Source organism: Pleurodeles waltl, chromosome 4_1 (assembly GCF_031143425.1).
Source record: "Pleurodeles waltl isolate 20211129_DDA chromosome 4_1, aPleWal1.hap1.20221129, whole genome shotgun sequence".
In the NCBI taxonomy this organism is placed as follows: Eukaryota; Metazoa; Chordata; class Amphibia; order Caudata; family Salamandridae; genus Pleurodeles; species Pleurodeles waltl.
In genome coordinates this window covers 717,076,148-717,096,398 of record NC_090442.1, presented here as the reverse complement: position 1 = coordinate 717,096,398, position 20,251 = coordinate 717,076,148, and the positions used below count along the sequence as shown (strand labels likewise).

The 20,251-nt window shown below is 43.3% G+C and overlaps 1 protein-coding gene across 2 annotated transcripts in view; it reads right to left on the bottom strand.

Annotated features, from left to right (window-relative positions):
• The window catches only part of MKLN1 (muskelin 1), a 568,922-nt gene that overhangs the window by 38,350 nt on the left and 510,321 nt on the right, over positions 1 to 20,251 (bottom strand). For both annotated transcript variants that reach the window (XM_069229308.1, XM_069229309.1), the window contains exon 16: positions 17,934 to 18,036. In XM_069229308.1, the coding sequence (XP_069085409.1) occupies positions 17,934 to 18,036 (103 nt within the window). The remainder of the gene's footprint in view (positions 1 to 17,933; positions 18,037 to 20,251) is intronic.

Below are 20,251 nucleotides of genomic sequence, written 5' to 3'. Positions count from 1 at the left end.
CTATCGAGCCCTGGAGTCAAGACCACACTTCAGGGATGGTTTGGAAGGCTCTAGATTATCGCTGACCAGATCAGATCAGAAAAGTGCTTTTCAGGTGGTCAGGTAAACTGATAACAGTTTTGCCAGCTCCCACAGGGCATGGACAAAGCAGCCCAGAAAGCATGTGGTGCGTGCAATATGAAGAGCAAGGCTGCCAGAAGAAAATACTTTGCACCCCATAGAATCCAATCTTTTACGCTCTCTCTTTGTAAAAGATGTAGTATAGGAGTGTAGGGTCAGCTTTGCAGCGAAAGCATGGTCTACAAGGCTCTCTGGAAAAGGGAGTGATGCCAAGAATTTTGAGTCATGAGGCGCAGTCCTGTATCATTTGTCTATGGACTGCTGGGCTCCAGGAGAGTTTTCCACAGGTAGCCTGTACAGATTCAAATTGTTCCTCATTTAATGGAACTGCTAGATTTCAATGTGTTAGATTAGGCATCCTTAGTACTTACAGACAGTTGTAGCACCTCTGTTGTTTTTCATACCACAGAAATGAACTAAGAGACATTCTCTGAAGGAGTTTTAGAGGGGCAAGGGTTGTCCACTTCTGGAGATGTATCCAGGACACTTGCATTTTTAAGTCCAGGAAGAGGTCAAAGGTAAGGGAGGTTAGCCTCGCTAAAGCATAATTTTTTTTATAAGGCCATAGTCTTTGTAGAACAATGGACTTGGGCCCAAAGAAATACTGTTGGCGGGCAAATTTCTTGGCCCTAAGGAGATGCTGTGCCAAAGGGTTGTCATTAAAACAGGCCCAGACCTTTTTGTGTAGCAGTTAGATAATCTCCACTGACTTGGAGGCATAGAAGACAGTACCGCAATCAGCCCCAAAGGAATCAACTGTGTCGGGGTTGGAGTCGGCACTGAGTGCACAGGTGCAGTACCTTGGAGGACAAAGGCTTCATGTGATCGGTGCCAAGGCCACAGTCTGTAGAGGTCTGGAATCAAGGTGGGAGCTGTTGTATCTGACAAACCTGCAGGGTCGGCCACACCCTTAGGAAGTGACAGAGAGGAAGCTGAAGCTGTCCTGCAGATATTTAGCACAGCCTACTGGAAGGCATTGACCTTAATGAGGTGAGCCAATTGGACCTGAAGTTTACTTCATCTTTTTTAACGTCTCAGTTGGTTCAGACTACAAGGAAGAGCCTAGGGCAGGGGACAGCATCAAGACTCTGAACTATGTTGAGAGATAGACATCTCCGCGAGGAGGAAGAGGCTTTCTATTTCCTCTAGCACTTTTGGGGATTTCTTATGGGAATATCATTTTGGAGATCGTTCCCTGACAGAAACTAACCTGAATGAGAATGCTTGAGCAGACCAAGGCAGTCTTTGGCATCACTCTCCCAGACGACTTTTGACTGAATCAATGAATTGGAGCAGTAGGCAAGATGCCACAGGCAGATGTTGTGTGGATCTGAAAAAAAAACATCTTCTTGCAGCATCTGCAACAGTGATTAAACCCTGAAATCTTTTGAAGAGGGATCTTGCTAAAAACAAGCTCTGGCAATACCAATAGATCTTGCCTATACAAGAGTTATTAGCTTGGCAATGTGTTTCTGCCATGTACACCAGTGTGGCTGCTGTTCAGCATGGCAAAAGTTAGTGGCGTGAAATGTCACAGAGTGTGGGAGTAGTGTTGTTGAGTGGATTTGTTGGGAGTAGAGAGTTGTAGAGTGGAGTAGGGGGAGTAGAGTGTTGTGGAGTTGAGAAGAGGAGAGTCTAGTGATTCAGAGGCAGAGAGTGTCACCGAGTGCAGTGTCGTAGAGTGGAGTAGGGTGGAGTGAGTTGGAGTGCACTGAGGTAGTCTGGTGGATTGGAGTAGAGTGGGGTGGATTGGGGTAGAGTAGGTGAATTTGGTGGAGTAGGTGGATTGGATGGGGTAGACTGGTGTGGAGTAAATGGGAGTGGCTTGGGGTGGGGTGGATTGGAGTGGGGTGGACTTGATGGAGTGGGGTGAATTGGAGAAGGGTGGATTGGAGTGGACAGGAGTGGGATGGATTGGATTGGGGTGGATTGGAGTGGGGTGAATAGAATTGGAGTGGTGTGGATTGGATCGGGGTGGATTGGAGTGGGGTGAATAGAATTGGAGTGGGGTGGATTGGATTGAGTGGTGAAGGTTCAATGGGGTGGGGTGGACTGGAGTGGGGTGGGGTGGACTGGAGTCAAGTGGACTCCATTGCAATGAGGTGGACTGGAGTGAGGTGGGTTGGACTGGATTGGGGTAGAGTGAATTGGGGTGGGGTGGATTGGTATGGGGTGGATTGGAGGGGTGTAGACTGGAGTGGCATGGATTTCTGGAGTGGGGTGGGCTGGATTGGGGTAATTGGACTGGGGTGGATTGGGCTGGATTTAAGTGAACTTGATTTGAGTGTGGTGGATTGGACTGCAATGGGGTGGACTGGAGTGGGGTGAACTGGAAAGGTGGGGGTGGTTTGGATTGGAGCGGGTGGATTGGAGTGAGGTGGGGTGAATTAGACTGGTGTGGGGTTAACTGTATTGGTGTGGGTGGATTGGTTTGGAGTGGGTGGATTGCACAGGTGTGGATTTACCGGGTGGATTTTTGGAGTGAGGTGGATTTTTGGAGTTGGATTTTAATGTACTGGATTTGAGGCGGTGGATTGTGGTGAATTGGATGAATGGGGTGGGGTGGATTAGAGTGAGGTGGACTGAACTGGAGTGGGATGGACTTTATCGAGTGGGATGGATTGGTGTGGTGTGGACTGGAGTGGGGTGAACAACGGTGGGGTTGATTGGTATGGAGTGGGGTAGATTACGGTGAATTGGATCAGAGCGGGGTAGGTGGATTGAAGTTGAGTGGATTGGGCTGGATCGGAAAGGAGCAAGGAGGGGTGGAGTGGAATGGATTTCAGTGGGTAGATTGTGATGGACTGGACTGGTGTGGGTGGATTGTACTGAACTGGATTGGGGGTGGATTGTGCTGGACTGGGGTGGATTATACTTGAGAGGAATGATTTGGAGTGGGGTGGATTGTGGTGGAATGGAGTGGGGTGGACTGTGGTGGAGTGGGGTAGGGTGGATTGGGCTGGTGTGAGGTGGACTGGATTGAAGTGGGGTAGATTGGATTGGGCTGTACTGGATTGAAGTGGGGTGGACTGGAGTGGGGTGAGGTGGATTGGAATGGGGTGGGGTGGATTGGAGTAGGGCAGATTTATTTTGATTTGGAGTAGGGCAGATTATTTTGGATTGGAGTGGGCTGATTATTATGGATTCGAGTGGGAAGATTATTATGGATTCGAGTGGGAAGATTATTATGAATTCGAGTGGGCAGATTATTATGGATTTGAGTGGGGTAAATTGTGGTGGACTGAATTGGAGTGGGCTGGACTGCATTAGGGTGAGGTGGATTGAATTGGACTGGGGTAGATTTGATTGTTGTGGATTGAAGTGAGCAGGATGTAGTGATACAGGTTGTAGTGGTGCAGGTTGTAGTGGTGCAGAGTGTAGTGGTGCAGTTTGGAGTGGGGCAGATTGTTTTGGTTTTCAGTGGGTAAGATTGGAGTAGAGCGGATTGGAGTTAGGCAGACTGTTTTAGACTGCATTGGGGGGAGACTGTTCTGGATTGGAATGGGGCAGATCGGAGTGGGGCGGACTGGATTGGGGGAGACTGTTTTGGATTGGAGTGGTGGAGACTGGAGCGGGGCAGATTGTTTTGGACTGGAATGAGACAGATTGGAGTGGGGCAGATAGTTTTGGACTGGAGTAAGGCAGAGTGAAATTGGGCAGATTGTTTTGGATTGCGTGGGGCACATTGGATTGAGTGGGGCTGAGTTTCCTAAATTGGAGTAGGACAGGCTATTTTTGATTGGTGTGGGGCAGACTGTTTGGGACTGGAGTGGGGCAGGTTGTTTGGGATTGGAGTGCAGCACATTGTTTTGGATTGGAGTGGGGTAGATTGTTTTGTATTGAAGTGGGCAGATTGTTTTGGATTGGAGTGGGGCAGATTGTTTTAGGTTCGTGTGGGGCAATCTGGAGCAAGGCGGATTGTTTGGGATTGAGTGGGGCAGAGTGTTTTGGAGTGGGGCAGACTGGAATGGGGCACACAAGAGTGAGAGCAGATTGTTTTGGATTGTCATGCAGCAGATTGAATTGGGACAGATTGTTTTGGACTGGAGTGGGACAGATTGCTTCACACTGGAGGGGGTGTTTTGGATTGGCATGGGGCAGATTGTTTGGGTTTGGAGTGGGGCAGATTGTAGTGGGGCAGATTGAAATTGGAGGCTGGCAGATCGTTTTAGATTGGAGTAAATCAGATTGTTTTTGTTTGGAGTGGGGCAGATTGTTTTAGATTGGGGTGGGGCTGATATCTATGGAATGGGCATATTGTTTTGGATTGGAATGGGGGCAGATGGGAAAGCGGCAGCTGGCTTTGGATTGGAGTTGGGCAGAATAGAGTGGGGCAGATGGTTTTGAATTGGAGTGGGGCAGTGTGGAGTGGGGGATATGGTTTTGGACTGGGGTGGAGGAAATTGTTTTGAGTTGGTGTGGGGAAGCTTGTTGTGGATTGGCGTGGGGCAGATTCCATTGGAGTGAGACAGATTGTTTTGGACTGGAGTGGGTCAGATTGTTTTGGATTGGAGTAAGGCAGCTTATTTGGACTGGAGTGGGCAGTTTGGAGTGGGAAATTGTTTTGGTCTGGAGTGAGTCAGCTCATTTTGGATTGGAGTGCGGCAGTTTGGAGTGGGAAATTGTTTTGGTCTGGAGTGGGGTAGATCAGAGTGCAGCAGATTGGTTTCGATTGGAGTGGGGCAGACTAGAAAGTTTTAGATTGGAGTGGGGAAGATTATTTTACAATTGGAGTGGGCCAGATTGTTTTGAATTGGAGTGAGGCAGCTTATTTTGGATTGCAGTGGGGCAGTGTGGAGTGGGGAAGACTGTTTTGGATTGGAGTGAGGCAGTTTTTTCTGGACTGGAGTAGGGCAGATTAGAGCAGGTCAGATTGTTTTGGATTGGAGTGGGGCAGACTAGATAGTTTTAGATCCGTAGTGTGGCAGATTATTTTACAACTGGAGTGACGCAGATTGTTTTAGATTGGAGTGAGGCAGCTTATTTTGGATTGGAGTGGGGCAGTGTGGAGTAGGAAATTGTTTTGGTCTGGAGCGGGGCAGATTAGAGTGCAGCAGATTGTTTTGGATTGGAGTGGGGCAGACTAGATAGTTTTAGTTTTGGAGTGGGGCAGATCATTTTACAATTGGAGTGGGGCAGATTGTTTTGGATTGGAGTGGGGCAGATTGTTTGGGATTGGAGTTGAGGCAGACTAGATTATTTTAGACTGGAGTGGGGCAGATTATTTTACAATTGGAGTGGGGCAGATTGTTTTGGATTGTCGTGGGGCAGATTGTTTTGGATTGGCATGGGGCAGATAGTTTGGGATTGGCGTGGGGCATATTGGAGTGGGTTCGGAGGATTTGAGTGTGCCGGACTGGGGTGAGTGGTTTGGTTTGGAGTGGGGTGGATTGGATTGGTTTGGGATCAACTGGATTGAGTGGGTGGATTGCTGTGGGGTGGATTAGAGTGGGGCAGAAAGTGTTAATGCACAATTTCGGAAATCACACGTAAGAAACAAAGTTGCTTTGCAATATTTGGAACAAGATAATCATCATCTTTTGAGAACATTGCCCATGAGCAAAAGCAAAACAAAACATGAGTTCCAAGTGAGAAAAGACATCTTGGCAAAATAGAAGGAAAGAGTGAACTACAGAAAATAAAACTTTGCAATTTTGTTTGGCCTGCTTGGCACGTTTCTGACAATCAACCGCCTTCTGTTTGCAGGGCCCTAGAAGTTAGTTAAAAAGAATTACCTCAATCATGTCGGGAGCAGTAGACGGGCATGGATTAAACTGAATCAATCAGTGCTTAGTCTCTGCTCCACAGAGAGGAACAGAAATGATGCTAGGACTGCAGTGACAAATACGAGGCTTTAAAGACGCGTGCCAGACAAGCCAATAAATGGTAAACAACAGGTTGGCTCAAACCATTTTTATTAAACATGCGTCCTACAAGCGTGATGCATGTGCTAGCTCTTGCAGGCTCGATTCTAACTAGGCATTACATCAGTTAAGCGTTAAGGAGCGCTCTAAACGTAAGTCAGTGAGGTGGAAAAAAATAAAATTGGCACATTTTAAGGCAGGAAAACCATTGGAAGATGGAGTGCCTTAAGCTGTTGTTCGTGGTGGTGGCGTCCTCCAGATCCAGCCCTGACCTGAAAGGAGCGATACTTTTTTTGAGCATCTGGATCAGCTGCAAAGTTTGATGTTGACAAAGCTGTTTTTACTGCAGTGGCCTCTAACAGCAATTGACAGGTTTTAAGGCAGCAAAGTCATCAGAATATAGTGGTGACTGAAGTGGCTGTTCCTGAATGAAACCTTACACACACCAGTGTTAGGATAACCGGTATTTTACATGAGAATTCAAAGCACCACCTGGTGATGTTTAGAGAGCTATACCTAGGAAACAAGTTTCAAGAAGTAATCTTGCACCCAGAGAATATTCTTATGGCGAGGAACCGACAAGAAGAAGAAGCTGTCAGGAATCACTTCTTGTTGAATAAGATTAATATTAAACTCTGACAAATGTTGCTACGCTGATGGCAATGCAGAAGTGAAGAAGTCAATTGCAATTCACTGCATTTTCGCAGCATACTTCTTTATAGCTGCAATTTCTCTAAGGCTGTTAAATCAAACACACTCAAGATGACAGGAGGAATGCCTGAAAACAGACTAAACTGATGGCAACGGCTCTCAGTCAGCGGCAGACACTGCAAAGCTCAAAGGGGGGAACAGGGGTAATAATTTAGAAAACAAAAAAAGAATGTACCTATTCTGCTGCTGGCCACCTTACTCCTCTTCTTTCCTGCTGATGTCCCATCAGGTCCTGGAACACCAGCAGAAGTCCTCCCCCCATGCCATTCTGGTGCTGCTCTCATGATATGCCTACCATGAAAGCAGCACCAGGATTGGTCTGAGCGGCTTGGTCTGCCGCTCAGACAGTGCATTGGAGTCTGTGCTGTTTCTCCAACCCAGCTGTGCCATACAGCCAGGTTGGAGAAACCTATGTGTGCATGTCTGTATAGCCGGCCTAAGACGGCAGGCCAAACTGACATGTGCATTTAAATGCACTCAAGTGACTCCACTCCACTCCACTCCACCTCACCCCCCATGGCCCAGCCCCGCCCCTCCATGAACAAACTGGCTCAGCCAGAAGCCGAAAAATAAAACAATAATAAAATATTGTTTTATTTTTCAGCTGCTGGCTCTTAGCCAGTGAGGGGACGCTCCTTTGCCATTGTAGAGGGGTCACCGCTGCTCTCAGTATCATTACAAACCATTGTTTTTGTCCACTGTGCCACTCTATGCTTATGCAAACCTGCAACAACCCAAATCCTAACCGTATTATCCAGACCAAACTGCCAGACAAGACCCCTCCCCCCGAAGGAGACAAGGGCAACCGCCTTCACTCATGAGGCCTAGTAAGGCTGAAAACTTGACTAGAACTGGTTGCTTGATTACAAAGAATGGTGGCAGAATGTGCTACTCTATGGGAAACGTAGATGTTTTAATAACATAAATGTAATTAGAATGGCTCTGAATGTATTTTTAGGCCTAACCTCTCCTGTAAACAGCACAGTTATTCAGGGGATAAGGCACTAATATGGGAAATCTTACGCTAAAAGCTTGTCATTGATGCACCACCTATTGTTATGTTAACATAATTTATCATGAAAGTGGGAGAACACATTGGAAAAAAGACATTTATTTCAATCTCAAAACTATAAGTTTTGCTGTTAAAATTGTCAACGGAAGGCAAACGTGATCTTATGGCCAATGAACTGAAAAGCCTGGTCAAACCACATTTTGTAACATTAAATAAAAATCATTGAATTTTTGGGAGACATGAAAAATGTACTGCAGTACAGAGATTGCAGCTGAGAACAGGTGAGCACATTAATAGTGCACACTATTAATGTACGTGGATCAAAACCTTTATTCCTGATAGTAGAAGAAAGATGGATAGAGGCAACACAGCTTTAACCAGTGCTTTAAATGGAATTAGACAAGTCCTGGCACTCCCTATCAAGAGAATCTGTTTGCTCCTGAAAAGTGCTGGTACTCACCAATTAAATGTATAGTAGAAGGATAAGTTACTTACCTGTAAATCCTAGTTCTCTTGCGGGGGTAGCCTCATCAAAGTCATAAACATTGAATATTCCCGCCCATGTGCGGGGACCCCAGAGCATATGTAAACACACATGTATAAGTATTAAATATATATGAAAACTATATGAAAAATAACATTTTAGTAGACGTGTAGACCCCAGAACAGGCTGTAAACCATCTCAACCTGGTTCTCAATACTTTCAACTCTCTGGGTCTGCAAGTCAACTTCCAGAAGTCCACTCTCATACCGACTCAAAACCTCCACTACCTGGGGGCAATACTGGATATAAAGCTAGAAAAAGTGTATCCTTCGGAAGAACAACTACCATCAATAATGAAGAAGTGTCACAATCTCCTCAGTTCTCCCAGACCTACAGTCCGTCAGGTGACATCTCTGTTTGGCTCCATGGCCTCTTGCATTTTCATTGTCCCGAATGCCAGACTGCATATGAGACCTCTTCAAGAGGCTCTGGAAGACCAGTGGAATCAGCACACAGGCCATTGGGAGGTCAGAATAATTCTTCCTATCGGAATTCTGCAATCATTACGATGGTGGATGCACAAACATCACCTGTTAGTCGGGGCTCCGTTTCATCAATCTATTCCTTCCGACACTCGTGTAACGGATGCATCCCTACAAGGTTGGGGAGCTCACCTGGGTCCCCTTCAGGCTCAAGGCTTGTGGTCACGGACAATACAACATCAATGTACTATCTGAACAAACAAGGGGGTAGGAGATCCCGTTCCCTGTCTCGGGAATCTCAAACCATCTGGCACTGGTTGATAGTGAGGGGGATATCCCTTACAGCGGTCCACCTCCCAGGCCAGCAATACTTCGAGGCAGATTTCCTAAGCAGGACCCTCGTAGATGCCCACGATTGCGTTCTTCACGACGAAGTCATCACAGACATCTTCCAGCGGTGGGGTCAGCCTCAGATAGATCTGTTTGCAGACAAAGTCAACAAAAAATGCCCAGGCTTCGTGTCCAGGTTCTAACGTCCGGGGACTCAAGGGAATGCTCTGTTGATTGACTGGTCAGGGATATTTCTCTACACTTTTCCACCGATTCCCCTGATACCAGCGGTAGTCAACAAGCTTTACAGGTCCAACACCAAGATGGTACTCATAGCCCCACAATGGCCTTGTCAATACTGGTACACAGCTCCTGTCCAGTTGTCAGAGCAACCGCACAGGAGGCTGCCGTGAGGACCGGATCTCCTCTGCAGACTAGGAGGAAATATTCTTCATCCCAACCTTCCCTCGCTGAGCTTGACAGCATGGCTCCTGAATTCCTGCAATATGGGCACGTAGGGCTCTAGCAGGAATGTGTGAACATTTTAAAGGAGTCTAAAAGACCATCTACACAACGCTCCTACGCGTTCAAGTGGAAGAGGTTCTACATGTGGTGCCGACAGCATGATCACAATCCTATTTTGGCTCAGGAGGAGGTCATATTGCCTTACCTACTACATCTGGCGAAATCAGGTCTGCAGTTCTCCTCTATTAAGGTACATTTATCTGCTATTACAGCTTATCGTAAGTCCACCTCTCAGAAATCCTTTTTTACCATGCCAGTAGTTAAGGATTTCTTAGAAGGCTTAAGGAAAGTCTTTCCGCCCATTCGGAAACCCTCACCCCCATGGGAATTGAATGTGGTGTTATCTAGACTCATGGACTCATCTTTTGAACCCATCCACAAGGCTTTGTTGCAACACCGTACGTGGAAGACAGCTTTTCTGGTAGCCATTACTTTGGCTAGGAGGGTCAGTGAGATTCAAACTCTATCTTCGAGAGAACCTTTCACGGTTTTCCATGATAACAGAGTGGTCCTGAGGACTCATCCTTCGTTCTTGCCTAAGGTGGTGTCGGATTTTCACATTAATAAGACAATATCGTTTCCAACATTTTTCCCCAATCATGTTACTCCGGCAGAGAAAGCTTTGCACTCTCTGGACCTTAAGAGAGGGCTAAAATTTTACCTGGATAAGACTAAATCAATTAGACAATCTGACCGTCTGTTTGTTAACTATGGTCATATGAACACATGCGAAGCTGCATCAAAACAAACTATTTCTAGATGGATAGTGTCATGTATTCTGACTGCATATCGACTGGCTAACAAGCAATTATCAGGTAAGCCTAAGGCTCACTCAACAAGAGGCAAGGCGGCTACTGCAGCCCTCCTTAAGAATGTGCCCATCTCCGAGATTTGTAAAGCTGCCACATGGAGATCTGTACATACGTTTACCAGGCACTATTGTTTAGATTCAGATGCCAAGGCAGACGCACAAGATGGTCAACTGTCTCTAAGAAATTTATTTGCATAACATATTGTTTTTCCTGCACTTCTGTTAGTCAGTCCGCAGAGGTAGGGGATGGGCTTGCTAATCTATTCAGTGTTTATGACTATTGAGGATCCCCTGGAAGAGAAGGATACGTTACTTACCTGTAAATCCTAGTTCTCTTCCAGGGGTATCCTCATCAAAGTCATAAACAAGCCACCCTCCTCCCCGGACACGATTCTTTTAGAAGTGCAGTGATGACCATGTGTCTAATATATTGAGCTTGATCACCGTAAAAAAAAGTACTGACCTAACTGTAAATCAACTGTCACCTCACTCTCACCCCTGAGGCATGGTGGGATACTGGAGGTGCTCAGGGTCTTAAAGGCACGATGCCAATTTGTTTGGTTCTACTGTATTGACTTGCATGCAGCCTATTGGCTAATAATGCTCCTTTATTTTTAATGTAGTTTTTCTCTTTTGAGATGTGCTGCTTATACTTTCTATGACTTCCACTTGTGCTTCAGGAAGTTTTTAACTCTAATTGAAGGTTTTGATGTCTGTTACAAAAAAAAAAAAAAACTCCATAGAAATAAAACATTTTTTGCCTGTTTATCAACATAGACTACATTGCTGTTTTGCACATGTATACATTATACTTGTATTGAAAGTATCTACTAAAATGTTATTTTTCATATATATTTCATACATATACATGTGTGTTTACATATGCTCCGCGGTCCCCCCCCGTGGGCGGGAATATTCAATGTTTATGACTTTGATGAGGATCCCCTGGAAGAGAAGTGGTGGTACTCTCTGTTTACTATTAAAGAAGTGCAGGTACTCCCTATCGGACTGCCTCTTAAAGAAGCTTTTAACATGGTTGACGAAACTGTTATAGTCTTGGTTATCTTCAAGGAATGACGCGGTATATGAAAGACAACACCCCCCCAAACTCATCAACATACATTAATTGCAGAGATTACAGTCTAACCAGAAACAGGTTCAAATCCCAATGAGTTACTCCAGCTACTCATCCTCCTGAGGTACTATACTATAAGTGCTTTGAGTAGTTTATTAGTCAAAACAGTGTAGTTTGAAGCCCACACTACAAAAGTGTAATTATATTAATAAATGAACTGCGATGTTTATTAATCATATCTTTGTGCACTGCCCCTTTCGTGACAAATAGGAGCCAATTTACTATCATCTCACCTATTTTGCAAATCACTGTTTCTAGTAAAGCAATTGAAAAGCTCGGAAAATAAATGGAAACTGCGTTTTCCTAGCGCTTTGAAGGAACTTAAAATGCCACTGTTAATGTTAAATACGTATTGTAGAGGAACTTACTGAAAGAGGAAAACTTCAGATTGTTAACAGTACAAAAAGGCATTTCAATCGCAAGGAAAGTTGGGTAGCGGTGACAACCTGAATGGATGTGAAATTATGTAGTTTTGTAAACTTCTGTTGAGAAAATACTTTCGTCCCTATGCAAGCAACATGTCACAAAACCGAGCCTAGTTACATAATCAATATTCTACTGTGGTATTTACACTGAAAGTTAAAAAGTGAATATGTTATGTTATGTTTTTCGTATTTATAGAGCGCACTAAACCAGAGGGCATAAAGGCGATGGCAATAACCCACTCAGGGCAGAGGTACACTTATTCATCCAAAGCCATTCTGAGTAAAAAGCCAAGTTTTCAATTGTTTTTTTTAAAATTGAGAACATTTCCTCGTCTGCAATGTCAGGCAGCAGGATATTCCATAATTTAGCTGCTCCCACTGAAAAAGCCCTTCCTCCCCATCTTGATCTGCGAAATCTAGGGACAGTTGCCAGTCTGCAGGAGGAATATCTGAGAGGTCGTGCAGGTACATACCAATGGAATATGGCATTAAGCTGTTCAGTGTTTTTTTTAAGACAGATCGCTTTATGAAGGCTTTGAAAGCAATTCTCTTTTTTATGGGAAGCCAGTGGAGAGCCTGCAGACCTTCCCTAACAAAAACCTGCCTGGGAATATTCAGAATGCACCGAGCAGCAGCGTTTTAGGTCACCTGCAGCTTAATACCTCTCTTATCCATATTAAGATAGAGGGAGTTACAGTAATCTAATCAAGAGGTGATAAGAGCAATGACAACCGTCTGCCGAAGTTCATTAGGGATGAAAGGGAAAATCTTCCTCAGTACTCTGATAATATAAAAACAGGTGCTGGCCATGTGACTAGCTTTAATGTTAACATGCAGAGAATTATCTACTAAGATACCCAGGCTTCTAGCAGAATCCACAGGGGTGGGAAGAGATCCACACTCCTCGGGCCACCAGACATGAGGCCATATTGAGTTCTGGGCACCAAAAACCATCAGCTCTGTCTTTTCCACATTGAGGTTGACGAATTGCTGCTCGTCCATTTCTCAATTCTGGACATACACTGCCTAAAGGACTGGGCGACAGAGGTCAGATCATTAGAGATCGTCCCAATTATCTGTGTATCATCAGCATAAGATTGAACCTCAAAGCCAAAGGACCAGGGCTGCCAATGGCAGCACATAGATATTAAAAAGAGTCTGACTCAACGCATAGCCCTAGGGGGGCCCACAAGGCAGACTGAAGGTGTCATTCTTGAAGTCCCCGCATACAACAGAAATAAACTATGATCCTTAGAGGGTAAGGGACATAGAACAAAGAAAACAACAAAAAGATGGGAGCAGTACAGTGCACAGATCCACCATAAGAACAAGTTACCTTTGGTAACACACTTTCTACTGAATACTCTACATAACTACAGATTCCACACCTTAAGACTATTCCCAGGTGTCCGACTGGATCCCTCTGCACAAGTAAGTGGTGTTGTACAGCTCTGCTTCGGACACCTCTGCCCCAGAAGTGATAGTTGGAGCTCCATATAAGAACTACACAAGCGCACTGACGTCAGTTTCTTTCTTGACACTGTCCATGTTGCGGCCTGACATATGTCCAGGACAGGCACTTTGCTTGCCAACACAGTGGTATCAGCCTTAAACCTACTGGAATGGGCCCTCAATCCTTCTAACAGCTGCTTCTTCCCCAACACATAGAAGACCTTAATGGAGAGGACTATTCACCTGGACAAGGTCCTTGCCTGCGCCACCTTGCCTTTCTTTGCACTAGAAAACCTCACCAAGAGCTAATTGTCCATCCAATGTTCTTTGGTACTATAAATGTAAAAGCTCAAGAGTCCACACAATGGAGTCTCATCATTTCTTTCAAGGGGCATAGAGGGGAAAAGAATGTTGGCAGTGTGATGAGCTGTCCGACATGAAAGGAAAACACAACGTATGATAAAAGCACCACTCTAATCCACAGCCCCAGTAAGTCCTGAAAGAAAGTGATGTCGGATGGCTGGACTGTAAGAGCTTCAAGTTCACTTATGCAACAAGCTGAAGTTACTGTGATGAGAAAGACTGTCTACAGGGCCGTACACTTAGAGAACTGCTGTGCAATGGCTCAAAAAGGGTGCACATAAGAAAGAAAGGACCAGATTAAGATCTGAGGCACAACAGAAAGTTTAGGAGGAAAGATGGATGAATCCTTTGAGACATTGCAACACAACAGGTAACTTGAACAAGGACAGATGGTTCCCGCTGCAAGTCTTTGCTGGCTCAAAGACAAAACAAAGAGTAGTACATTCAACAGTTATACCTACAGCTTGTCAATATTACAGGTGCAACACCAAGCCACAAATTTATTGCAGTGTGTGCTGTAAAAAGACTTTGCAGAAGGAGGCCTGGCCACATAGGATGACAACCACTATTTGTGGAGGATGATTGAATGTAACTGAATGCCGCTGCTCACTCTCTGCACAAGGAGGTGTAAATTGTGCAGGCCGGGTGGAAGACCTTGCCCTGATGCTGCAATAGCAGACCCTCCCAAAGAGACAGCCTGGCTGCAGAAAAGATTCTCATGCCTCGAATTTCCGGGTACTACACTCTCCTGGCCAAATCTGGGCATACTAGGATCACCTGGGAACAGTTGTTCCAGATCTTCTTCAGAACTCTGGGTAGGAGAGGTGGAGGTGGGAATGCGCACAGGAGTCCTGCTGGGGTACTCCAGTGCACAGAAACATTGACACTGTGCATAGCCGGCAGAGGCGAAAAGATTGAGCCGGGGCTCTTCCGATTGCTGGAAGACACTGTGTGCTCTTCTGTGTGAACTACCATTCGTAATCAGCTAGGTATCAATGGTGAAGATTGTCCATTCTGGTCTTTAAAAGTCATGCCAGGTAGTGTATGATCAGGGAGAAGCCTTGATGAGTTAGTCAGTTACAGATGAGCAGGGCCTGCTGGCACAGGGCTCAGAACCCCACTCCATCTTGCTTGTAGTGACATCAACAACAGCCCTGGAAATTTGTGGTCATAAGGATTTGGGTTCGGGATCAGCTCATTAGCAGGAGACCAGAGGAGAGCTCAGTTGGCACCTTGACTTCATCACAGCTTCTTAGATGTCCAGTGCGAAACTAGAGAGTCCTGCTTGATCATCCAACGTGTTTTTCTTGAACTTTGAGCTACCCGGACATGTAGGCAGCTGTTAAGACCTGCAGCAAGAGTGGGAATGGGTCTGCACTTTTGGCTTTGAGGGTGCGCGGGGTTTACAGGACTACATAAGAAGCGATTTTTTCAGAACATGATAAAAACTGATGAAAGACATTAACTGACTTCAAATAACAAAATGCATATAACAATAATTAAAAAAATATGCAAAGTCCTGGCCATTTTAGTAAATCTAAAGAAACCCAATATGGCAGTGTCCTATTTATATTGGACTATGACAGTGTGCAGCAGTAGTATGATTCTGAGCTCAGTGAGAGAAAGGATTAATGAAAGGCAACTGTTGGCAAAGCCAAAAGATCTAGTGTTTGCTGCCAAAGTCCTGGTTTTGTCAAAGCTAGTTCTATCATGGTTTTATAAGTTATAAGGAATCAACTTAGGGTACTGGAATGTTGAGTTCCATCAGCAATAACCATACCAGCTGCAATTTGAATTATGAAGCAAAAATTATTAATTTATATGCTATTACGGCACAGGAAATCTGACCCATGAAGTCTTTGTTTTTTTTAAATAAATATAGTTGCTAAAGTTTGTAAGTGAATCTACTCTTCTTGTCGTTTTTAAGTATGATACAGCCAAACAGTCAGTGGAGGAAAGGATATAAATGATTTCTCAAGTTTATATACACTGTGCTTAGTTTCGATCTGGAAGTCAATAAAATGCGCTTTAAAGCATAGACTTTAAAAGTATTAACACAAGCAAAGCCTGGTCAGCTAACTATACAAGTGTCTTCCTGTGGTAGTAGTCATCTGTTAACAATCCTCAACTTACTGGAAATAGTGAAAGTATTTAAAATACATGTGTTTTGTGCTTTTGTATCTTTACAAAACGTTTCAGTGGATAAAATAAAAAAAAATGTTTAAAATAAAGTACTGTACTCTACATTCCAATAGAAAAAAACTCCCAACACAATCCCTGTTGATGAGAAGCTATCCTCGATACCTTCAACATCAGTGCTTGGTGAAAATGAATACCATCATTTAACTCCCCAAAGTCTTTTTCAATTTTCCTTATTGGTCTTGGGGAGAAGAAAATAACATCCTGAAAAAACACCTGCCGATTGTTGCTGATTTTCCTACAGGAGGCTTGCTTTTTGCTCTCATTCCTCTCAGAGACTTTTACAAGGAAGATAAATATACTAGAGGAGCTTCCCATAATCACTGGCTGGACATTGACAGAGAGGTTTCCAGACATAAGTATAATTTCCGACGCTCTCAACCATATGATGTCTGATCCCTGTATGCTTCCAAGAGGACATCATGAATGGAAGTTGCTTCTTAGTGAATATTTTGTTTCTGATGTATGATTCTATCCAAAGTTAACGGAAGATCCACGCATAAATGTGCTCAAAAGTCACCAAAGTGGAAAAAAAAGAAAGTGCAGTGGTGTGGTAATCCCTTGAACTGTTCAAAGGAAAAACAACAACACAAGGAGAAAACACTGAAGCAAAATTGAAGGAAAATCAAAATAGTCATTAGGGAAGCACATTCCACCAAAAAGCTATTTCTTGACTTTCAGTCCTGATTAAGAACAGTCAGATCCCAAATACAATTGAAGGTGGAGAAGCAGGAATGCAAATTCAGGCTGGCAAAGATGAATTTACTACCAGTTGGGGTGAAAAAGAAGGGCTGAAGGTTTGTGCACACCTTTCTAGGCAGCCGTATCCCAATAGAGGTGACATCTTCACTGAATTACAGTATTACAGAAACCAAGCTGAAGAAAGCACATGGGAACATTCAGAGTAATAGAGAGACATGAGCGGTGGCAGCACGTCCCAAAAACAACGGCAACCTAAAAAGGAGTTTCTTTTGGGTGGCGGGGGAGGGAGGTGGTGGGGAGAAAAATACAATCTTTCTGGGACGCAATTCAATGCGATATTGTAATTTCTCAAAAACAAATACTGTAACCACAATACTAGAAAACCACAAGCGCTTGACAGATAGCTTTGATAAAAACACTAACACAAAATAATGTGCTCCAGCTTTGAAGACAGCTGCTCTACACACTACAAGATAAGACCTACTGATGAAATGCATGTTACATTTGGAAGCATAACTGAAAATAGCACACTGGGGTTTGTATCTTTTTGCTAATTGCTATATGACACAGATTGTGAATTTAGAATTATTCACACAAAGCAAAAAAATGAAAATCGTCTCTCATACAATATGTAGCTAGAGCCTGCTCTTTACAAACGTACTAAGGATAATGCTAATTTGGACAGGGCTCCCAGTATATGGATTTGTCTGAGCGTCAATGCTGTTGACAAGGTAATTAAGCAGGGTATCATGATACACAGAGAAGTGACTGCTTACACGGCCATGGACACTTATTTTGTGCTCTCACTTGCCATCTCTTCATTACAAAAAAACAGATAAAGTTAATGCGTAGGGTCAAGAAAGTATATAAACAGAATTCTTGTTGTGAAGAGGTTGTGTAGCTTCAGTATACGATGAGGCTGTACAACAGACATTACATGGCATGTCATTCCACAGCTCAGAGGTGAAATGATAAAAACAAATGTACTAGAGAATATAGTTTTCAGCCGCTGGGTGATTCAAAATATTATTTACCATTTGGTAGCTCTCTGATACTCAAATATTTCTTAGGAATATCAATCTGCAGCCGTAAACAAAACTGAATAAATTAAGAGTGTTAAAACAGATACATTAATCAGCCCTCTGCATGATCAAGAGCAACCATTATTTCCAAGTGATGAAACCCAATGCAACAGAGAAAAAAGCAGCATCGTGCATGAGTTGTCTTGTGAAGATGCTGACGGCAACGTTTTCAAATGCAGGCGTTTACCTGTACAGTACCACATGTATGTAATGGTGTTGATGGTTCTGAAGCTTACCTCTTTTGTCTCTTCTGGGTCGGAATGATCCACTGTGGCATACAAGTCGTTCTGTAAGTATTTCAGTGCACAAAGGGGTTCTGTCTGCGCCCGCTCCTCAAACCTGTAACACCAAAAGATATCCGTAGGATCAAACTAGAAGGCAAACCTCTTTAACTCGGAGTTAATTAACCTTAAGAAAAAGATTACATAGAGAAAGTGTTACGTGTATAACTCTCAGCTGTTATGGGAAGAGTAACTGAGAAAATGGTTTTGAAGAAAACCATTTTTACGGAGATGGAGGTTAAAGAAATTCATCCGAAATACACTGGAAATGTATGTCAAATGCAACACATTGAGTGGGAAACGATTTTACACTTGAGAAAATCTTGTCACCTAAAGTTAAAGAAAACAAACAAAATGGACACGAAACATTGTTTACTTTCGATACTATATTAATTTTCAGTGTAAATAGTTAATATAGTAAATAGTTCTTTAGTGTTCCAGGAACCGTGCATTTTCCATTATCGACTACCTATCTGAGGTCATTTCTGAGCCCTTGTAACACTGGGCGAAATCTGCACAAAATTTCACACAAGTGTAAAATGGTAAATACACTCTACTCGTCATTTCAAGCGATAGGCTATATATCTTTCCTATTTATTAGTGGTCCTTTCATCACTTCACTCTTAAAAATAAAGTGATAACTGATCACCACATCAAAATAAAGATACTCCGGGCAAATATATACATATATTCTGTATTTACAGTTTTGAGTATGAACCAGGCCACATTCTGCACTGCAGGGCTGTGCAAAACATTATTTTTCACAGGCAACGTAAACAGAAAAACAAAATATGCAATAGTAACACAAGGGCACAGGTTCAGATCTTCAAAATGATAAGGGCATTACGAGGCAAATTCTAATGTTGGTCTGAATATACCATTAATGCCTCAGCTACCTGTAGACAAAAAATAATAGTACAGAAATGTGGGAGTGAAACATTCACTTCCATCTAAACATGGAGCTGAACTGCATTCAAAGTGACCCCAGCTCTTAATCATGGTCCCTAATAAATGGCCGAAGGAAACAAAAAGCAAAAACAAAAAGAAGCTGGAGGCATTTTTAAGAGATTTAAAAATAGAAGTATATTTCTATAGATATGTCTAGTTATGCTGGACAGAATGAATGTTTAAATTATAGTCGTTTTTAGCACAGCATTTGCACGCCTACCTTTTTACATACGAAAACGTTTTCAATAACAGACACGTACATTGACAGGTATATCTTTTTGAATCAATGTTCATTCTTTCCTTGCTTATTTATTTCTTGTAACAGCGGGCATGCGTTTCATCCAACACATATTTCTAGCACTTAAGGTTTTTTTTTTTTTTCAAAAAACAACAGAACTAATTTGCACTGATTAATATTTCGAAAAATGTTATCAATCAATTCTATCAGTACGTGGTCTCAGGCAGAACCGTGTTTTTATTTTGACCATAACTTGTACGTACACTGGCTGCCTCTCCTTGACAACTATATAAAAATCTACCGAATAACACAGGAAGCACTGTACTATTTCAAAATAATGATTAACCTATAATACATGAGGAGCTGTAATCCACGTATAAACAGCAGTCTCTAATTTCTTTGTTATGTATGGCTCCCATTGAAAGCCTCTATTGTTTATTTCAGTTTCTGAATGTCATAGATCACTGATATGACATCACAACAGTTTATAACACAACTTGTTACCCATTGTACATTAACACTTCTTAACAAAACAGGTGATTTGTAAGGTAATTTTATTATTCACTACCCTTATCTGGATCCCTTGTAGTATCCAGCATGATTTTGGGCCAGATGTAGTAAAAACCGATTTTGCGAATCTGAAATTGCAAGTCCGTGCGACTCGCAATTTCCGATTCGCAAAATCGTATGCAGAATGGTGTCTCAGACACCTTCTGCGAATCTCAATGAGGTCGCAAAGACCCACCTCATTAATAATAATAATGAGGTGGGTCGCATTTTGCTACCCCATTGAGATTCCCTGCACTCACAGGGATGGTGGCCTGCTGGAGACAGCAGACCTCCATGTCTGTGACTGCTTTTTAAATAAAGCAGTTTTTTTTCTGTATTGCAGCCCGTTTTCCTTAAAGGAAAACGAGTTGCAATACAAAAAAATAACGAAACCATTTGGTTTTGTTTTTTCAGAGTAGGCAGTGGTCCATTGGACCACTGCCTGCTCTGAAAAAACATTAATAGCGACATCACAAAGGGGAAGGGGTCCCATTGGGACCCCTTCCCTTTTGAGAATGGGTTACCACCAGTGTGACAC